General features: G+C 38.9%; 1 protein-coding gene and 1 long non-coding RNA gene across 2 annotated transcripts in view; both read left to right on the top strand.

Annotated features, from left to right (window-relative positions):
* Positions 1–20,325, top strand: part of LOC142098060 (uncharacterized) — a 404,421-nt gene that overhangs the window by 310,506 nt on the left and 73,590 nt on the right. The window lies entirely within an intron of this gene.
* Positions 1–20,325, top strand: part of ITGA4 (integrin subunit alpha 4) — a 114,191-nt gene that overhangs the window by 25,820 nt on the left and 68,046 nt on the right. Inside the window, exons 3-9 of the mRNA XM_075180502.1 lie at positions 3,807–3,913; positions 6,275–6,401; positions 10,559–10,626; positions 11,581–11,710; positions 14,803–14,888; positions 16,270–16,332; positions 18,901–19,038. Coding sequence (XP_075036603.1) covers positions 3,807–3,913; positions 6,275–6,401; positions 10,559–10,626; positions 11,581–11,710; positions 14,803–14,888; positions 16,270–16,332; positions 18,901–19,038 — 719 coding nt within the window. The remainder of the gene's footprint in view (positions 1–3,806; positions 3,914–6,274; positions 6,402–10,558; positions 10,627–11,580; positions 11,711–14,802; positions 14,889–16,269; positions 16,333–18,900; positions 19,039–20,325) is intronic.

Genomic DNA, 20,325 nt, shown 5'->3' with positions numbered 1-20,325 from the left:
ACTGTAAGATCCAATGGGGCAGGGGTTGATGTGAGTGAGGTCTTTGTACATCGCTGCGGAATTAGTGACGTTATATAAATAGATGATGATGATGACGGTAGCCCAACAGCCGCTGGCCACTGCTTTCCTTGGGACCACCATGGAAGGGATAGGAAGGTAACATTAGTGTGCAAAATTAAGTTCTTCCAGCTAGCAGGTGATAGCATGCACAATAGTAAATGTACTACATAGGATGATGCACAAGATATTGGGGCACATTTATCAATATTCACATAAAGTGAAAAGTAGTTTTTAATCCTTATCGCAATGATAAGGATTGAACTATTTCTCACATTTATGTACAGCCCTGCACAGAAACAGCAGTTCCGAAAAACTGCTGTTTCTGCGATGTAAAAAATCATACTTACCTGCCTCTTCGGAAGCGCTGCCTCCAGGTCTTCTCCTCGTTCTTTTCATTCTTCAATTGCGCATGTCCAGTTCCAAGAACTGGACATGCGCACACAGATCCCCTCTCTGTCTCTGCAACGATAGTTGCAGAGAGAGCGCGCTGAGTGACAGGGAGGGATCATGTGATCCCTCCACACATGCGCTGTACAGCTCTGCTCTTCGGAGCAGAGCTGACAGCATTAGATTTCTTCCATTCCGATGATGTACGCCAGCTGGCGTACATTAACATGACAAGTTCCCGAAAAAAATGTTTTTTCGGGACTTGTTAGATTGCGGCCAGGAGCAGTCACCATTCTGTTGAATGGTGACTGCTCCCAAAAACGAAGAGGAATGCAAAGCAGCAGATATCCATGATATCTGCTGCGATGCACCCTTGATAAATTTGCGGAGGACAGAAGGCCCCTTAATGACCCGTTAAAAGCACTATTGTGCTTTCTTAAATATGCCCCATTATCTGTGATCAAAAGGGCATCCACTTGCTCGTACTGTAATTGGGCATCCGATTACCCATGCTGCAGCTCCCGGGTCTCTGGTTTGGAGCTGCCCTCCCAACATCAATGCTTCAGTTGCACAGTGCATTGCCAGGCCCAATAATAAATCTTGGGTAGGAGCCTGGCATTGCCGCTGTAGCCTCCCAGGCAGCCTGCTTTGCCTCTTTTGAGCATGCGCGGTCAAGCACATGCGCCCACCATGCATGCGCCGTTCAGAGGAGGACTCTTCTCTGCTCTTTTCAGAGTAGATAGGGGAACTTGGGGAGTGCTTCAGGGCCTGAATGTGCGTGGCCCTCGGAGGGGCAGTCACTTTGGCATTCCTCACCAAGGGCTAGATTTATTAAGCTGCGGGTTTGAAAAAGTGGGGATGTTGCCTATAGCAACCAATCAGATGCTAGCTTTCATTTATTTAGTACCTTCTACAAAATGATAGCTAGAATCTCATTGGTTGCTATAGGCAACATCCCCACTTTTTCAAACCCGCAGCTTAGTAAATCTAGCACCAAGTGTCCCTATTTTGGTGGGACAGTCCTGAGTTATGTGTCTTGTAAGGGACGGAGCTTGCATGAAAATAGGCAGAGTTTACTCCAGAAGTGGGCGCAGAGCTTATTTTGTTCCAATTCTCCATGTCTCAGTGTTGGGAGGTATGCCTCTGGGCACCCCTTGTTGCAATGGTTGTTCACAACTGATTTCATCCCTGAATCAGGACAGATGAGAACACTTCAAGTTTATGACAGGGTCACAAGTGCAAGATAATGACTTCATCAATACTTAGGAAATGTATTATTGAAAAATCAAAATTCATTATTTCATTCTAACATGCTCGTTTCTTCGTTTTCTTCCCTTGATGTGACCTGCTGACGCTCCCTTTCCAAATTTCTCCCTCCCTGTCCCTTTTATTTCCTGCCTTTCCTCCTATTATAAAAATCACAGTCTGCTGCTATTTATTTATTTTTCTTAACAGAAATCTTGTCTTCTATTCACATGATTAGAGTTATATTTCATATATAATATGTACTGTCTCTCATTAAAATTGTTTAAAAAAATAAAAATAAAACTCATTATTTTCATCTCCAGACTCATGATGTGATCAATTTGACACTAGATACATTTCATTGCTGTTTTGTAAATATATTGTATATCTAAATCAAATGACTAGTTTAGTCAGCCTTTGTCTGTCTGTTTATTTCTGAACTAAATCCACCACATGATTCTCTTCCAAGCATACCTTCCCTCTGCCTGTCCTCAAACGTGGTAGGGTTTCTTTTCCAACGTTTTATGCAATATTGGTGCTGTTTCTTAACTATAAATATGTACTTTATATTATGTACTCAAATTATAAACACATAAGAAGACTATGTTAGCTTTTACTGACTTTACCAGATGTATCATTTATAACAGTGATTTTCAACCAGTTTGTTAGGACCCAACATCGTTACAATCCAAATCAGGAAAGTGTGTGGGCACCGACAAGAAGGGGAAAGGTCATGCCATGCTCAGAGTGTTACCACGTCATGTTGAGGCGTACCTAGTGGTACTGAAGCGCTAGGCTGCCCTTATCCCACCTCGCTCTAAAAACACGTCTGCTTTTCTTCATACACCAGTGATAGGAGTGCATGACATCTGCTCACCACCGCTGTACTGTGTGGAATGCACATGAGCGGGACATACCTGTGAACATTTCCGGCAGTCAAGAGAAAAGTTCTGACTGTGGGGATGTTGGGAAGCTCCCCTCAAATTGGAACAGTCCAATCTAAATCACGACAGTGGGGAGGTATGATGTATGCTGTTACACCCCTGATGACGATGTTAAGCGAAATGCGTAGGGGGCCTCCCATACAACGTTTTTCTCCAGTACCTAGCTGGTCTGTCTGGGCGGATTAGCCTCATGAGCTTCCGATATATATTTTTTTTTATTTACCTAATGTAAGGGTTTTGAATCTTGTGTGCCATAAATCTTTGGAAAACGATCTTTCACATGTTTGGCCGTCGCCGTGTAGCTCTCCCTTTTTAAGGTCAGCTCAGATACTCTGTGAGTTGTTACTAACTTCCTCTTCAGTGAATTCTACATAAGGGAAAGAGCCAAGCATTTCCAAAGGGGATTAAAGGGAATTTATACAGATAAGCTGATTTTGGCTGTGTTAATTGAACACTGTTTCCTTATTTTATGGTATAACATACTGATCTAAATATTACACTATGGGCCTGAGTCATTAAGGAAAATAAGGCAAAAAAAAGGAGTAAATGTTCTCCGGGACAAACCATGTTACATCGCAAGGCGTGCAAATTAGTTTATTATTTTGCACATAAGTTAAATACTGGCTATTTTTTCATCTATTACACAAAGACTTGATAGCTTTGTTTTACAGTGCAATTTAAAGTTGATCTAGGACATGCCCTACCCCAACTATAAATCTGTCCCCACATTTTAAATTTACCTCCCCCTCCAATGCAACATGTTTTTGCCCAAATGCAAAGTTACTCCTTTTTCATGCTTTGCTCTCCTTAATGACTCAGGCCCTGTGAGCGCTCCCCGGCTCTGTTTACTTTAATAACTGCAGTTATGCATTGTGGCGTTATTGTAAAGCACATTCGTGGGTCATGAAAAGCTGAATCCTGTGTCATCTATGTCACCATGTATTACAACCCTGGAAAGCTTGAGAACCACAGTACTGATCCTCATTGGGCAACCACATTCATGAATGTTTTCAGTTTTGTTTGTTGAGACTTTAGAATCACATTAAGAAAATTAAACTGGATATATTTACTAGAACTCATCCAAAAAAACGTTTTTACAAACAACCACTAGACAAAACACAAGGTGTGTGAAAATTTGAACTTTAGTTACCCAACACGTTTTTCTTTTAGGTGAACCAAATGGTAAAAATTGTGGACGGACATGTAAAGTAGAACAAGATAATCAATGGTTGGGTGTCAGCTTGTCAAGACAACCAACAAAGGATGGACAAATAGTGGTAAGTGATAATTTATGTGTTAATGTCATTATTTTTTCCTGTATACAACCACTTAATGGCCAGAGGTATTTTATGTCTCCTCATCATCTAATTGATATAGTGCTACCAATTATACAGCGCTGTACAGGGAATATTTATCATTCACTTCAGTCCCTGCCCCATTGGAGATTACAGTCAAATTCCCGAACACACACAGACTAGGGTTCATTTTTTTTGCAGCCAATTAACCTGCTGGTATGATTTTAAGTGTGGGAGGAAACCGGAGCACCCGGAGGAAACCGTCATAAATACGGGAAGGACATACACACTCTACACAAATAGGGCCCTGGTCAGGAATCAAACTCATGACACCAGTGCTGTGAGGCAGAAGTGCTAACCACTGAGCCACCGCGCTGCCCCAACAGGTTGCTTATGAACCTGAAACCTCTTTTCATATGTTTTCTTGAATCAGCTAAGGACATAACCATGATAATGAGAGTACTAGTTTATAGTTCAGGTCAGTAAACCCTTAGTGATGTAGATCTACAAATTGGAATAACAACTTGTGCATGTATGTTGCAGCATTAGGATAAATCACATTGATCTGTTTCTAAATAAAATCCCTTAGGTAACTTTTATTCTCTCAAAGTTATATTTTGCAAGTGAATATTTTTGAGTGTATTCTTTATAAGTGGAGTAGACTAAAAGTGAATCAAAATATGGTCAATTGTAAAAATAGTGTTAAACTAGCCCCATGTAGTCATTTGTTTGGTCAGTGACCAAATAAAGCTATCATTGGCCCTCAGTGGTGCTCAAGCCAACCTCTTCCATTAAAACACACAGCATGCCCCTAATTTTGTGTGCATCAAGATTCACAGAAAGCTAAATACTCTAAGAATTTTGCAATATAATAATAATAATAATAATAATAATAATAATAATAATAATAACAATAACGTGAGATGTTTGGGATGAATTCCCACCAATGTACCGTATTGAGGAAAGAGGTATTAAAGAAGCAGACATCCCATTGCGGACAACCCTTTAAGTGAATAAAAAAATAGTATTGCAATTTATTTTGCTAATTTGTATCTGTTTTGGAGTTTCAGTCACTTGGCTATAGATATATGATATATATATATATATATATATATATATATATATATATATATATATATATATATATATATATGTTCTAATGGCAGATCCATGGGTTCTGTAGGGTTTACAAACTGGCTCCAATGTGCAAAACAAAAGTCAAGATTTATACATAAATGGTTATTAATAGACTGGAGAGAATATGGGCCTGACTCATTAAGGATCTTAAATGAGGAGGATTCTTATTTCAGTCTCCTTGACAAAACCATGTTACATTGCAAGGGGTGCAAATGAGTGTTCTGTTTTGCACATAAGTTAAATACTGACTGTTTTTTCATGTAGCACACAAATACTTGATAGCTTATTTGTACACTGAAATTTAAAGTTGATATTCATGTGCTACATGAAAAAACAGTCAGTATTTAACTTATGTGCAAAACAGAACACTCATTTGCACCCCTTGCATTGTAACATGGTTTTGTCCAGGAGACTGAAATAAGAAGTTTCTCAAGTTAAGATCCTTAATGAATCAGGCCCTATGTCTTCTAATGCTTTCATAGTGTCTCATTTAATATCAGAAAACTGCTGACACATTGTATTATATTCAGGATAAGATCTAAAAGAGATGCAATGGGTGCCGTTTGCAGTGCAAAAGTACATCAGTGCAACACGTTTTTTTTACCATAGTTTTTCGCACCTATAGATTTACTTAGTCTCTGCACATCATTTGCTCAATCCTACAGTACATAAAGAGCAGGTGAATTACAGTAAGTGCTCTCTGTCTAAGTAACACTAAATAACACGCATATCTGATGAGTGCATAACATATAGCATTTTACTCATGCGTTTTTTGATGCAATACCATCCGTTAGCAGCACCTTTTTTACATAGTGCACTCTGCGTTCACTTCCTTCTTTTATAGACATGTATCTTAATTATACCACTCTACAGGCAATCATTTTTTTTCTTACTAATTTAGTTAATTATTTTTAGACATTTCACACACACACACACACACACACACACACACACTGCACAAGAAAGGATTACCTCTCACCCTCTGTTCCCCCTAGACATAGGCTAACTGTGCCTCATACTAAAGCCAGGTAATGTATATTTTATATTCTTGGCTTTGATAGGTTCTTGGCTTTGATAATGCTTTATAGAAGTTATAAATGTATTACTACACAAGTAATGAAACAGAGTTTCAGTAATTATTTTTTGGCTTTATTGCCTGTCTTAAACATTTTTATATCTCTTCTTCTGATTGTCTTTCTTGTACAGGTTTGTGGCCATAGGTGGAAGAATATATATTATATTAATGAATACAAGCTCCCACATGGAATATGTTATAAAATACCTCCAAATTTGCGAACAGAACTGAGCACCAAAATTTGTCCATGTTATAAAGGTAAGCAAGAATTTTATTCTGTAATGGCCTTACAAGTCTCCAACTGGCTCCTTGCTATGTACTTAGAAGGGATATGGAACATAGAACAATGGCTCCCGGCCCAAGTTTTATTTAAAATATATTTACATAGTGCAATGAAGCTCCTGAAACCTATACAGGTATAGCTATATTTCCATACATTGTAGCATAACCTATTTCATGTGGCGTTCAATGGTTTGCTCCTTTTTCTCAATCTATTTTCCATTAATTTAACTTGGTCTTAAGAGAATAAATTCATGTCAAGGATAGGTCTATGAGGACAATTTTTCCATGCCATGGGAGCGTGTAGGTATAGGAAGATGTATATTTGCATAATTTTTACACTTTTGTGGCCAGCATGCCTAGAGAAGCCTTATTAGGCTTTATCCAAACAAATATTTTAATTTCAGATATTTTGGCATATTGGTGATCTCAATATTATTTACAGCATTTTTTTTATTGTAGATTAGTAGGTGTATATTACTTCTAAATATAGTTTTATGCAATGTAACATGTATTTTGGGTTTAGTGGTCCTTTAACTCAGAATAATGATTTTCCTAGAGCAGTGTTGGCTAACCTGTGACACTCCAGGTGTCGTGAAACTACAAGTCCCAGCATGCTTTGCCAATATATAGCAGCTTATTGCTGGAAGGGTATGCTGGGACTTGTAGTTTCACAACACCTGGAGTGTCACAGGTTAGCCAACACTGTCCTAGAGCTCAATCTCCTAATGCATTTGGCTTAACAGTATTAGTAGGAAATGACAGATACAACACTTTTACTGTATTTAGCACCCAAATATAATCATGTGATGGCAGTTACAGACTGAAAGAAATTGAGGTCACATTGGTGTTCTGGTTTCCTTGCCCTGGTCAGTGGAATGCATGCTTTTGTGAATGTCTCTCATAGCTCTTTGAGGTAGAGAGACATGTACTTTATGTTAAGTAGCTTTTTAGAACTTTGTAGCCAGCATGACCAGCTTACATGATAAGAAGATACAAATGGGCTGCAGCATTAAAGCGGAAACAAGCCAAGACAAATATTTAGTTGTTTTTTTTGGAAAGAGTTACTGACGCTTTTCAAGCTTTTGTTGAATGTCATCTCAGAAAGTAATTCAGAAGTTTGCAGTTAAAGAGTGGCTGTTCAGTGTTCTCTGCAGTATAGTAGTGTTAAAGGGATAGAAAGTTTGATACATTTTTTCTATAGATGTTTTTGACGGCTGACAACATTTCTTTATGTCCACCAGAGCCAAGTAATGCCACCGAACACCACATGTGATATTTATATATGTATAGGATATACCGGTCACCAACACCTAATTTAATATACTCTATTCATTTACTCTGTTAAAGTTCCCATTCCATAATCTCATTTATTTCAGTTTCCCTCACTCAGACAAAATATCCTTTGTGGCCTAGTCTCCTTTCCTTTCCCCACAAAAAACATAAAATCTACAAGACCCTTCAAATTTCCTAATTTCTAAGTCTCCCCTTCTTAACATCCTGAGCTCATTATATCCTTAATATCTGTAGACTCTCCTTCCACCTAACAATTTCAGTTGTCACCAATTCCCTTAATCTGCTTGCTAACCATCCACATACCCATTAAGTATATATCTGAGGACACAAAATACATAGGACTACAGAAAGCTCCTAGTGCCGTATGGAAATCATTCTGATTGACTGGCCATAATGTATCTTTCAGCGTGGTTTATAATACACATATATAAAATAATGTTAGGTTGAAAAATAAAAATGGAGGGGACCACATGCATTATGTTGGCTGTGATGGTGCAGAATATCCCACTACATAAAGCCTGTTTTAGCCTTTATTTGGTCTACGCAGTACAGGACAGGATGTTGCCAGCAAGCTTGCTGAAGCAATTAATGCGGAAAGAGTATTGTTGAAGCAGCAGAAGGGTGACTGCAGATAGGTTCTCCGCTCCCTACCTGAGACCTGCTCTCACAGACACAGTCCCTAAGTTACCCAGTAATCTGTCATAGGCTTAACACAGGAGGAATTGCTTGTCTCAGTGATCACAGTAAATGATCGCCTGCCATCTCCATTTACTCCTAGTTGGTCCTACTCTCTCTCACCGCCCCTCCCTCTAGAATGTAAGCTCTCACAGGCTGGGTCCTCTCTACCTATTGTCCCACGTCTGTCTACTATCTGACTCCTCGTACGTCCTGTCATGTCTCTTGCTGCACTCTGTGTGAGTCCCCATAGTATTACTTACACTGATCTCTCATCTATTTTGTTACTAGCTTCTGTATCCGGCACTATGGAATCTGTGGTGCCTTATAAATGAATAATAATAATAATAATAATAATAATGTACTCCTCTCACTGAACGGCCCCTCATCTAAGACAATGTGCTGGTATTGGGAAGGGAAGAGAAGAGTTATGCTGTTAGCCTGGGGAACTGGAGGATCATATGAATGTAATTTCTTCCACAGGGTGTTTTTTTCTGTTGCATTAAAGAATAAGTCTAGCCTTGTTTTCCACCTCTATAAAGCAAATAAAAAAAGAAATAAAAATGAACCAGCCACAGCCTTTTTGTTGTATTATGAAATGTGTGGTATCTATACCGGGTTCAGTGTGCTCCATCAGTGGAGCCTCCCATGATCGATACAGAGTAGCAGGACAGTAGCACTGTTGTTTTAAAAATAAAACAATAAAGCATGTAAGAAAGGATACAATTGCAACAATGTATTGATGCCCAATGACGGATTAGAAGTGCACAAGTAAGAATAATAGAGCACCATAAATAAGCAGTGTTAATAACACTGACATGTTATGGATGTAAACAACAGTAACCTGAGTAAGGGCAGACTTCACATGTTACATTGTTTATCTTTAGTATTATTATTGTTTAGTTTATCATTGTTTATCAGCAGTACTGATAATTTGCTATTCCCCAATATTATGTCCCTATAGCTCTGCCATCTAACACCTATTTATACTCCAGAAAATAACAAGTTGGATGTTTGAACTTTTGTTTCATATAGCGCCGCATTTGATACCACACTCCTATCATCAGTGTGACAGGAGCCTTACATCACTAATCTGTGCTTCTGGGGACCCTGCTCCTTCTACTATCTAACTCTCAGTCTGTGATTCCCACTTGCCTTCATTCCCCTCCGCACATTATGTTGCTGCCCGTTTCACACACAGCCCTGTCCACACTTACATAATACACAGAGCTGCTGCTACTGTGAACATTCTGGTTATCTGTTATGTAATAAACAACGTAAATACCATGGATGAGTAGGTGATGTTGTTTTATTATAAACATGTTGTTGGACCCTGGTCAAAGGGGAGAATTCAGTTGACCGCATTACTCTTACCGTTACTATGGCAATAGTGCGCACTATTACCGTTCATACGGTAATTTTAGGATTTAGGATTTTTGCTCACGGCTTCCTGAGCCGCGAGCAAAAATCAGCATTAAAAATGACCGTACTAATGGCAATAATGCACACTATTACCATAGTAACGGTAATAGTGGTGCAGTACGCGGAATTTTTGAGGGTAACACGGCCAATTGAATTCCCCCTAATGAATCTTTTAGAACTGTGAGAAAATTTGTCCTTACATTCTTCCCAGCTGTACCCTTGATCCACTCAGACCCCCTTTCCCCCACCCACCTAGTCATTCTTTCACTTTACTTACAGCTCCCCCAAAACTCTGTATGCAACTCCCGTTTGGAAAGACCTGAATTCTGTTTCCCATACAAATAGCAGAAAAGTTGGTAAGCTGAGATAGGAAGATGCCTCTCCTGCTGGCAGATTCACCATTGTATGCTGTAAAAATGAGTTAAATGAGGAAAGACATAACATACATTACATAGATTATATTAATATATTTATTCATATAGTGCCATTCTTCCAATTAGGACTCAAAGGACTTAAAGATCCACTACATTGTAAGCTCTTGTAAGCAGTGTCCTTCCGTCCCTAGTGGTCTACGTTGTATGTCCTTGTGTCATGTTTTTTGCACACTTCTTTTTCCCTACTGTTGAGTACAAATACATGTTTAATAATAGAAGTACATAGTGTAAGAAAAGTTCATCTGCCAGATACTCATTATGGTAAATGATATATACTGACATAAATGTTTATATCTTTTTTTTTCATAGATTATACTCGAAAGTTTGGTGAACTTCATGGTTCATGTCAAGCTGGGATCTCCAACTTTTATTTAGATGTAAGTTACACTTGTGCTATTTAATTTTTATATTCTATTCTGTATATTCTGTCTTTAATTGCTACGTTCATGTGCTTACCAAACATTGATGCTTTGAATGAAACTTAGGGTCTGTTTATGACCCCAGCTCAGTAATGAAGTAGCCTTACATTGTATTATGCCGGGGCTGGTCTGGAAGCCCCGGAGTATACCCCAATCTTCAGCAAGATAATTTACCTCTTCACCGGCAGCCTAATGAAGCCGACAATTTCTCCCAGAAGGGATTCAGTGAATCCAGAGAGACTTTTTTTTGGGATGGATTTGGGGTAAATTACTTATTTTTTCACTATGCTGCTTAGAAAAACATCTTAGTTTCAGGACTGTTTTGATCATCATGTGGACAGAGATTATGAATATGCTAGTTTAGGGGTGCACCAAACTGAAGGGAATTCTTTTTAAAAACGCCAGTTTTATTTATGCAAATATTAAATTAGGAGTATTTACTGGAGGTGCTATTGTTGTTACACTACAATATTTGTCTTTGTGTTCACAGTCAATCTATAAAGCTAGACATTGTCAAAACATCACCCAAAACTTACAATTTAGTATTAGGTGGCATTCATAGATATAAAATAAACTAAGATTTACTTACCTAGTATGCGCAGTTCACCGTATCCATTGAGGTCCCTCTTTCACCTGTCCCATAATGCTTTGCTCTGTACTCCTCCTACTCACCTGGGTTAAGCGGTTGTCAGTGCTACTGCCCTCTGAACTCACTTTTCACTGACCATTCCTCCCTGTGTATATACAGTGACAGGTAGCGCAGGTAGTCATAGAGACACACAGATAAAAGGGGCACGGATCTTTGATAAAGTGGAAAAGTGCGACACAGTAAAATAAATTATGTTTTAATATGTTTTGTTTCAGCATTACCAGCAATGTTAAAATAGAACATATTTTTATTGCTTTTTGCAGGATTTAATCATTATGGGGGCACCTGGATCATATTACTGGACTGGTTCGGTTTTTGTGTTCAATACTGCGGAGAACAAGATCTACTTCTATGACAATAAGAATAACACCGTCAAATATGGGAGCTACTTAGGTAAAACTTCATACTGGGCATTTTGTCTACAGTACACGTTTTGCATAGTGACTTTTTGAGATAAATACCCAAGTACAGATGTGATGCACGTGGTTAATCGTTCTCTGGTATCATCTATCCCAACTGGAAAAAAACCCTCTGTTTTCTACTGTCTTTATTACCTGTGCAGAAAATAACCACAGTTGAAAAGGGCAATTATCTATAGCCAAGGTTTTGCTGTGACCCTGTCTCACCCCCTGCTGTACTCAGCTCCACCCAAAAAAAGAACATTGGGAGCAATGATTTTTTTTATTTTATTTTAGCTGTTACAGGGAAGTTGATCATATAGATAAAAGAAACAGTGACCTGACAAATCAGTGGCTCCGAGCAGGTTATTGACTAGGTATATCAGGAGTGAAAGGTTATTAATGCTGCATGCACACCCCTACCCACCAAAGTCACTGTTCATTCTAATAAAACGGGTACTGGGAGATTTGAATTGAACAATGTTTTATTCATTTGCTTTTGTCCCAGTTATACTGGAATGTGAAACTATTTTAAAAATATTGTTACTTTCAGAGGTCGCTCAGAGTTCCAGTTCTTAGGAAGGGACAGGCTCCTTGCTCCAGAGTCAATGTCAGTGTTAAAGACAGTGAACACAACACTTGGCACTTAATATTGTATAAAAACAGGAAATTTATTTATCTTCAATCAACTGATTTCTCTACAGGTCTCATCAAGCATTTTATCAAACCATCATTCGCAATTAAAATACAGGGTTTTTCCACCACAACATGTTCTTGTTAATTTCACAAACTGTACTCCAGTTATTCTTTACAATGTGACTACAAATGTTGCATGGTTATTTAAGATAAGTACACACTGCTTAAAATTTCCCCTGATGCAATATCTTTAATGATTTTCTCAACCACTAAAGTTCCCGATTACCATGAGGATTGATGCGCACACACTCACACCATTTTACACGATTTACCATCATGATCATGAGCATAAACACTAATCTAATATCGAATCTAACAGTCGTTTATTGTGTGAGTGGCTTGAAAATCGGGTGAAAAACCTGTAGTGTGTACCCAGCTTTACTATAAATTGAAAAGTGATGCCATGCTCAGGTTAAGCTGTCTGCACACCTAACAATCCCACTGCTTTGCTCATAGACCAAGTTACAAGATTACTCTTCAGTGTGGTCACACATCACCTGCGCTATCGCCAGCATTAATAAATTAATGAAAACTAAACCTAGATAGGAAGTTTACTTGACTTCATCATCATCATCATCAACAACATTTATTTATATAGTGCCAACAAATTCCGTAGCGCTTTACAATTGGGAGCAAACATTGATAAGACAATACTGGGTAATACATACAGACAGAGAGGTAAGAGAGCCCTGCTCACAAGCTTACAATCTATAGGACAATGGGAGTTAGAAACACAAGGACATGTGCTACATCATATTGCACAATGGACCAGCTAGAACGCAAAGGTAAAATTATTGAGTGGGCTGTGTGTGTTGCAATGTTAGTCAGAGGGTTGTTGTCTTGCGTTAGCAGTGTAGAGAATGGTAATAGGGTAATCTAGGGAAATCTAGGGAAATTAAGATGGTGGTTGAGGAATATCATAACCTTGTCTGAAGAGGTGGGTTTTCATTGAACGCTTGAAGGTTTGAAGACTAGAGGAAAGTCTTATTGTGCGTGGGAGGGAATTCCACGAAGTGGGTGCAGCCTGGAAAAAATCCTGTAACCGATAATGGGAGGATGTGATGAGAGTGGAGGAGAGACGTAGATCTTGTGCAGAACGGAGGTGTCGAGTAGGGAGATATTTCGAGACAAGTGAGGAAATGTATGTTGGTGCAATTTTGTTGATGGCCTTGTATGATAGTAGAAGAATTTTATATTGGATTCGTTGATATACAGGCAGCCAATGTAGAGACTGACAGAGTGGCTCAGCAGAGGAATAACGGTTAGTAAGGAAAATCAATCTAGACGCTGCGTGTAAAATAGATTGTAGGTATTCAAGTCTTACAAGTAGACTTGTAAGCTTGCAGCCTAACTACAACTCGTCATCCATTTGTCACACTTTTGAAACCACATTCTTTGTCCCACTGTTAGGTTTACTCAATGGTAGTTTACAATCATCATTAGACACCTAAGCATACATGTGCTGTTCTCATCATAGTGCCCATGACTGCTTCATTTAATCGCTATGCGGAGAAAGTGTCAGTAGCTACACTGGCAATCTATTTTACTAGTTCACACTCCAGGCAAACTTCTATATAATGTACAACACCTTGTTCTGACAGTCTGTTAGTAAATCAGACATGCTTAATCAGTCATTCTCATTCCATTGTTCTCTTTATGTTTTACTAGGATCACATCTCTGCAAGTACATGTGGATGGCACACAATCATCTTAGCATTGTCCTTGTACCACATCAATAAGCAAATGCTGGCAGTCTCAGCATGATCCAGTAAAATTAATGTAAACATCGAATGCATAAGCAGTTCTCATGAGTTTCAACTGTGTGTATTTTGTATATGGGAGACAGGAAGGTCTATTGTACCTCACCCAAGCGGTTTTTGCATGTTTGGCTGCAAGGATGTGGGTTTTTTAAAATGTATGCTATGAATCAATTTTAAACTGCATTCTGTTTCTGTCTTTATATTTGTATCTCTATCATGAATCTTTAATTGAGCTTTATAAAAAAATATTTCAATCCTCTTCTTTAGATGGTTGTCAGAAATCAGAGGTTTATCAGAGGCACAATTTTAGCAGCAAAGTTGTTAATAATGAGCAGTCTCAGAGTCACATGGAATGTGTTATAAAAATGTAATGTTAATCACAACGCTCTGCCCTCAATATTAATATTACGGTATACTCTAGCTCATTGTCAGAATCCTAAATATGACATGTTATGTTTTATATACTACCAAAGCACTTTATTATGCCAGCTTGCATGGCTGGGCCTGTGAGTAGTTAGAAGAGATGAATGCCTTGTATTACTAGGTTTGTAGTCCACTGTGTAGTGATTGTAAAACCATCATATTCTATTTTTCTCTATATCCTAACACTGATTTAAGCTTTGATTTCTAGGGTACTCAGTTGGAGCAGGACATTTTCAGACATCGAAGAGCACTGACATTATAGGAGGTGCCCCACAGCAAGAACAGATTGGTAAGGTAAGGAAAGAAACAACATACATTTGTATCCCTAAATGAAGTAATATTTTACAGGCACATTTTTGTCTGTACGTTTGGCTGTAATGTAACAGAGATCTCCAATATCAATTGGTATTGAAGCTCAGCAAATAGGAGTTTTATGTGATATTAGCTTGTTTGAATTTTTTTAAACCCATTGACATTACAGTGTAATCTTATATATTTTGTATATTTGTCTGCCAGTAAACTTAAGCATAGTTGCCTACTCTCCCAGAATGTCCAGGAGACTCCTGAATTTTTGTGAGTTCTTTGGACTCCCGGGAGAGCAGGGCAACCTCAAGCAGCATGCCCTCTTCGTTTATGACGTGGGTGGGGGCGGGATAAACGTGTCATCCCGGCCCCCCCACCTGCTGTGATAGGCCGAAATTGGCAAAGGTTGACATGGGACAGGGCCTAATGACGCGATTCGCGTGACCATGCCCCCATGACGGAGCCCCCGCCCGGAGAGCTTTAAGCCACAGTTGGCAAATATGAAATTATGCGTTTAGCACTAGTTACCCATGTGAGCAGCCTATTTGAGTCTCCCTATCATTTCCGCTCTTTATTGTATGTCTATACATATCATACTATAAAATACACGTCTCTATACAAATAGAAGAAATAGCTTTTTTCATAGTCTCTTGCTGAGCAGGATATCATTTCATCATTTGGTGGTGATGCACCAGGCTGTAAGAGGTACCTTTAAGGACCACCAATTAAACATACCTTGTTTTGGTACAGTATATATCTTGCAGGTTTCAAACTTGTTGCAGGTTTCAGCTGGCAGCTCTATTCTAATGAAACATTCAGAAACCACTGGTTGTGGCTAGAAGACTAAATTAATGTACCCACAGTCTAAGGGCATTAGGTCAAACCACTATATTACTCTGTGCCCTCAGAAGACAACCCGATAACAGTTACACATCACAGATCAAGGTGAAAGAGTTACTAGGGGATTTCCCAACATTTGAACCAGAAAATAAACTGATATTATGTTCTGTAATATGATACATTATGCAGTATGCTTAAAGGGGTGACTTGTGTGCTTTTCCTGCCACAGCAAAACATTATATATTATAATTGTGTGGTTATGGTGCTTTTTACTTTAACACAGAGTCTGCAAGAAATCCTTTATCTCTGATACATTAACAAGTATATATACAGCGTATGCCATGCCGGTTGTTGATTCATATTGTAATCTGGCTGCTATCTTCAAGCATGTTTTATCACTGATGGTAGAAATGGAAACTGCATAACATTTTTATGCTACTTTATATCTGATAAACTGAAAAGATCATAAGGCACACAAAGATGTCAGTAGTATGTCTTATTAAGTCAGATTTTTTTTCTTCATTTATCTTAGGCCTACATCTTTGGACTTGATGGGAAGCAGTTGGTAATTTTGTTTGAAGCAGAAGGTAAAAAGGTACGTCCTTCACCTACTACATAGGAACAGATCTGTGTGTATGGGGACATGTTCAAATGTCCATTGGCGGGTTTAATGAGTCTTGTACATAAAAGCCAAATTTTTAACGCTAGTAAATTGTCTTTACTGACAATTGTATTTTATAAAATGACTGGTGCCCAGTAGTTTTTACTAACATGTTATTTCTATAATTCCAAAATGCCAAAACAATTTCAGTGTAATCCATACTTGCCAACTCTCCCGGAATGTCCGAGACTCCCGCATTTTGCGAGAGTCTCCCGGACTCCCGGGCGAGTGTGGCAATCTCCCGAATTCTGCCCACTTCACTAGGAAGTGCCCCACTTCCTAGTGAAGTGGGCAGAATTAGATCCCAAACGCCGCGATTCCCGATGAATCCCGGCGTTTGGCCCCGAAATGACGCGCTTTTGGCCACCCCGCCCCCTCACGCCCACCTCCACTGGCTGGCTCTCGGAAGGGAGCTGAAGAAAGTAGGTAAATATGATGTAATCCTTAAAAGCACCAAGGCTCTTGTGGGATGTAAATGCGAGTTTGCTGCAAACACCTGGGGGTAAATGTATCAAGCTGAGAGTTTTCCGGCGGGTGTGAAAAGTGGAGATGTTGCCTATAGCAACCAATCAGATTCTAGCTATCATTTTGTAGCCTGTACTAAATAAATGATAGCTAGAATCTGATTGGTTTTTCAAACCCACCGGAAAACTCTCAACTTGATACATTAATTTACCCCCTGGTGTAATGCATGTGATGTGAAGCTTTAAGGGGGTTCCCACATTATTGAGAAAGTTTACTAAACCCCTTTCTTCCCAATAATAGAACATTGGTAGGGGTGTTACCATTCACTGTATTTAGCAGGGTCCTGTCAGTTATATAGAGGCAGGACCTCTACCAATGCACCTTCTTCGCTGCTCTATCCATATCTGTAGCAAGGAAGATCCAACACAGCAAATTAAGAGACATGGCATTGATTCTCTGCTTTGGAAAATGCAGAGTTGCCCCAAAACGGTGATCAACAGAGGCCCTGGCTATATGGAAGCACCAGGACCCTTCTAAATAAAGTCAATGGTGCGGAGGAAGGACTGATATTGAGAAAAGAGGGATTTAGTGTATTTGGTAAAGTGGGAAACCCCTTTCGTAGTGTCAGAATGTCACATTTTAATGATCCCTACAATTTTTGGATGAATACGGTACTTTTTTACTAGTTTTCGGCAAATTTATTAACATTTGTACCTGTTAGTGAATTGAATGAAAGCAATGGGAAAATGCATGGAGAAATATGAACGGATATGAAAAGGAAAGCTTGGAATAGTGGTATATGAATCAGTTTACTTTATTTTTCATGTGTCTGAAAGAAAAACACATAGGGCCTGAGCCATTTAGAAGAATAAAGCATTAAACATGAAATTTGCACCTGGGCAATACCATGCTGCATTGTAGGGGGAGGTAAATGTAAAATGTGGGGATGGCAGCACGGTGGCTTAGAGGTTAGCACTTCTGCCTCACAGCACTGGGTTCATGAGTTCAATTCCCGACCATGGCCTTATCTGTGTGGAGTTAGTATGTTCTCCCTGTGTTTGTGTGGGTTTCCTCCGGGTGCTCCGGTTTCCTCCCACACTCCAAAAACATACTAGTAGATTAATTGGCTGCTATCAAAATTGACCCTAGTCTCTGTCTCTCTGTCTCTGTGTGTGTGTCTGTGTGTATGTTAGGGAATTTAGACTGTAAGCTCCAATGGAGCAGGGACTGATGTGAATGAGTTCTCTGTACAGCACTGCGGAATCAGTGGCGATGTATAAATAAATGGTGATGATGATGGTGATGATAGCTGGGATATGGCATGCTCTAGATCAGCTTTAAATTTCAGTGTAAAACTAAAGCTAACAATTATTTGTGGGCTACATGAAAAATAGCCAGTACTTAACTTATGTGCAAAATAATAAATTAATTTGCACCCCTTTTATTGTAACATGGTTTTGTCCAGGAGAAAAATTTTTTGCCCTACTTTCCTCAATGACTCAGGCACATAGTTTTGAACAGATACTCTACTAAGATTTGTGTTAATTATCCAATAATCCTATTAAGAAGTAATATGTAAGGACTATACCAGTCTTGGATTAGTATTTTCTTTTTTTCTACAATAATATGGAACACATTACTGTTTACTTATATATCACACATTGTTTTTATTCTTATAATAAACAAATATATGTAATGCCTCCAAAGATTGTGTAATTCAGTGATGGGCAGCAGGCGGCCCTAGGGCCAAATGCGGCCCTTCAAGCTTTCACCTGCAGCCCCATGCTCCTTTCTCCTTTAATGTCAGAATTGTTTGTTGTAGCTTATAACACTTATTTAAAATACCTGCCGATATGTTGTTACAGATAGGTTTCTCTATCTTTGATTAAATGTATTGTTTTAACTTATTACTGAGATTAAGAGTAATATGTGGCCCTTTTGAAGTTGAGAGGGCCACCAAGCCTCTACCCAATGCCTGTGTAATATACATTATGACTGATCCAGAGAGTCTCTTATCTTGAATCCTTGTTTCGCCAGCTTGGCTCATACTTCGGAGCTGCTGTATGTGCGGTGGATTTAAATTCGGATGGATTATCAGACTTGCTGGTGGGAGCCCCTATGCAAAGCACAGTTCGGGAGGAAGGCAGAGTTTTTGTCTACATGAACAATGGAGGAGTGAGTAATTTTATTTTTAAAATGTTTCATTCCAGTATATTTTCATTGTTTATGATTGTCATTGTACTTAAATAAATCATATGCGTTATTAATCTAGTAGTGAGTGACTAGTTTGTCAGAGATACCCTGTTTATGGTAAACATTCTAAACATACTGCAGAATGTTTAATGTAAAATTCCTGATGCTCCTAGCAACAAAAGTGGACATGTATAAATATTTATTACTATTATGATTATTGCCATCCAGAAGAAATCACTGTGTGGCTTTTACAGATTGACCAGGTTTTCTATTTCATGAGTTACGTAAGTCTGTGTTTTTATTTTTTGCCCAACAGGAGGCAAAACAGGGGTTTCAGTGCAGCACATGTCCTAACACTGCATTCCTGTTTATTTGTTTCTGAGCACAGATCCACAGAACCATTCCCATATGGTTCACCCTGAAAGCACAGTGCACTCTAAACTAATTGGCCTAACCTGTAGACTCCAAGTAGGCTGAGTGTGATGTTCCTGTTGTTTGCCTTTGTTCTATTTCTAAAAGTTGGTGAAAGAGAACATTATAGAGAAAAGGAAACCAGCCAGAATGTGACCATTATCTGACTGATGTCTGGTGTGAAGTGTCTGTTAGAACTTTACATAGATGGCATCTGACCCACAACTTCAAGGAGTAGTTAGTAGAGGTGACTGACCTGGGTATAACTGGGCTGGAGATTGCAGGTCTGCAGTCCAGCAATGAATGTGTTGTTTGTTTGTTTTTTAATGGTGTTCAGTGGATATAAATATATATAAACTCTGAAAAAAATGGTAGTAGTGAGGCAAGAGAAAAAAATGTATATATATATATATATATATATATATCTATTATATAAATGTCTAGGGGCGTGTGTTAGTCTGTCTGTCTGTGTGTGTGTGTGTGTGTGTGAAAAAAATAAAACCAAGCTGCAGCGCCACCTGTGGTGGTTGCCGGGGGTGACAGTGGGGAGTGGTTGGTGGTTGAGGCCTGGGCTATGGCCCAAATGCATGACAAGAACCTTTTTAACACCTTAAGTAGCTTGATTTGACTAGGATACATGAGTATCATGCAGGGGTTAATTTGTATATATATATATATATATATATATATATATATATTAGCAACCTGTGTCACTCAAAAGGGAGAGACTCCGGCGCTCACAACGAGGAAGATTACTCTGGTAATAGGCAAAATCAATCTACTTTATTATCCAAACGAGGAATATCAAAAACACCAGGTATTGTATAAAAAAAAAAATCTTTATCTGCTTGCCACTGC

This window comes from Mixophyes fleayi, chromosome 7 (genome assembly GCF_038048845.1).
Source record: "Mixophyes fleayi isolate aMixFle1 chromosome 7, aMixFle1.hap1, whole genome shotgun sequence".
NCBI classification, from domain to species: domain Eukaryota; kingdom Metazoa; phylum Chordata; class Amphibia; order Anura; family Limnodynastidae; genus Mixophyes; species Mixophyes fleayi.
Note: the sequence above shows the minus strand (reverse complement) of the source record. Positions and strands in the feature narration are given on the sequence as shown.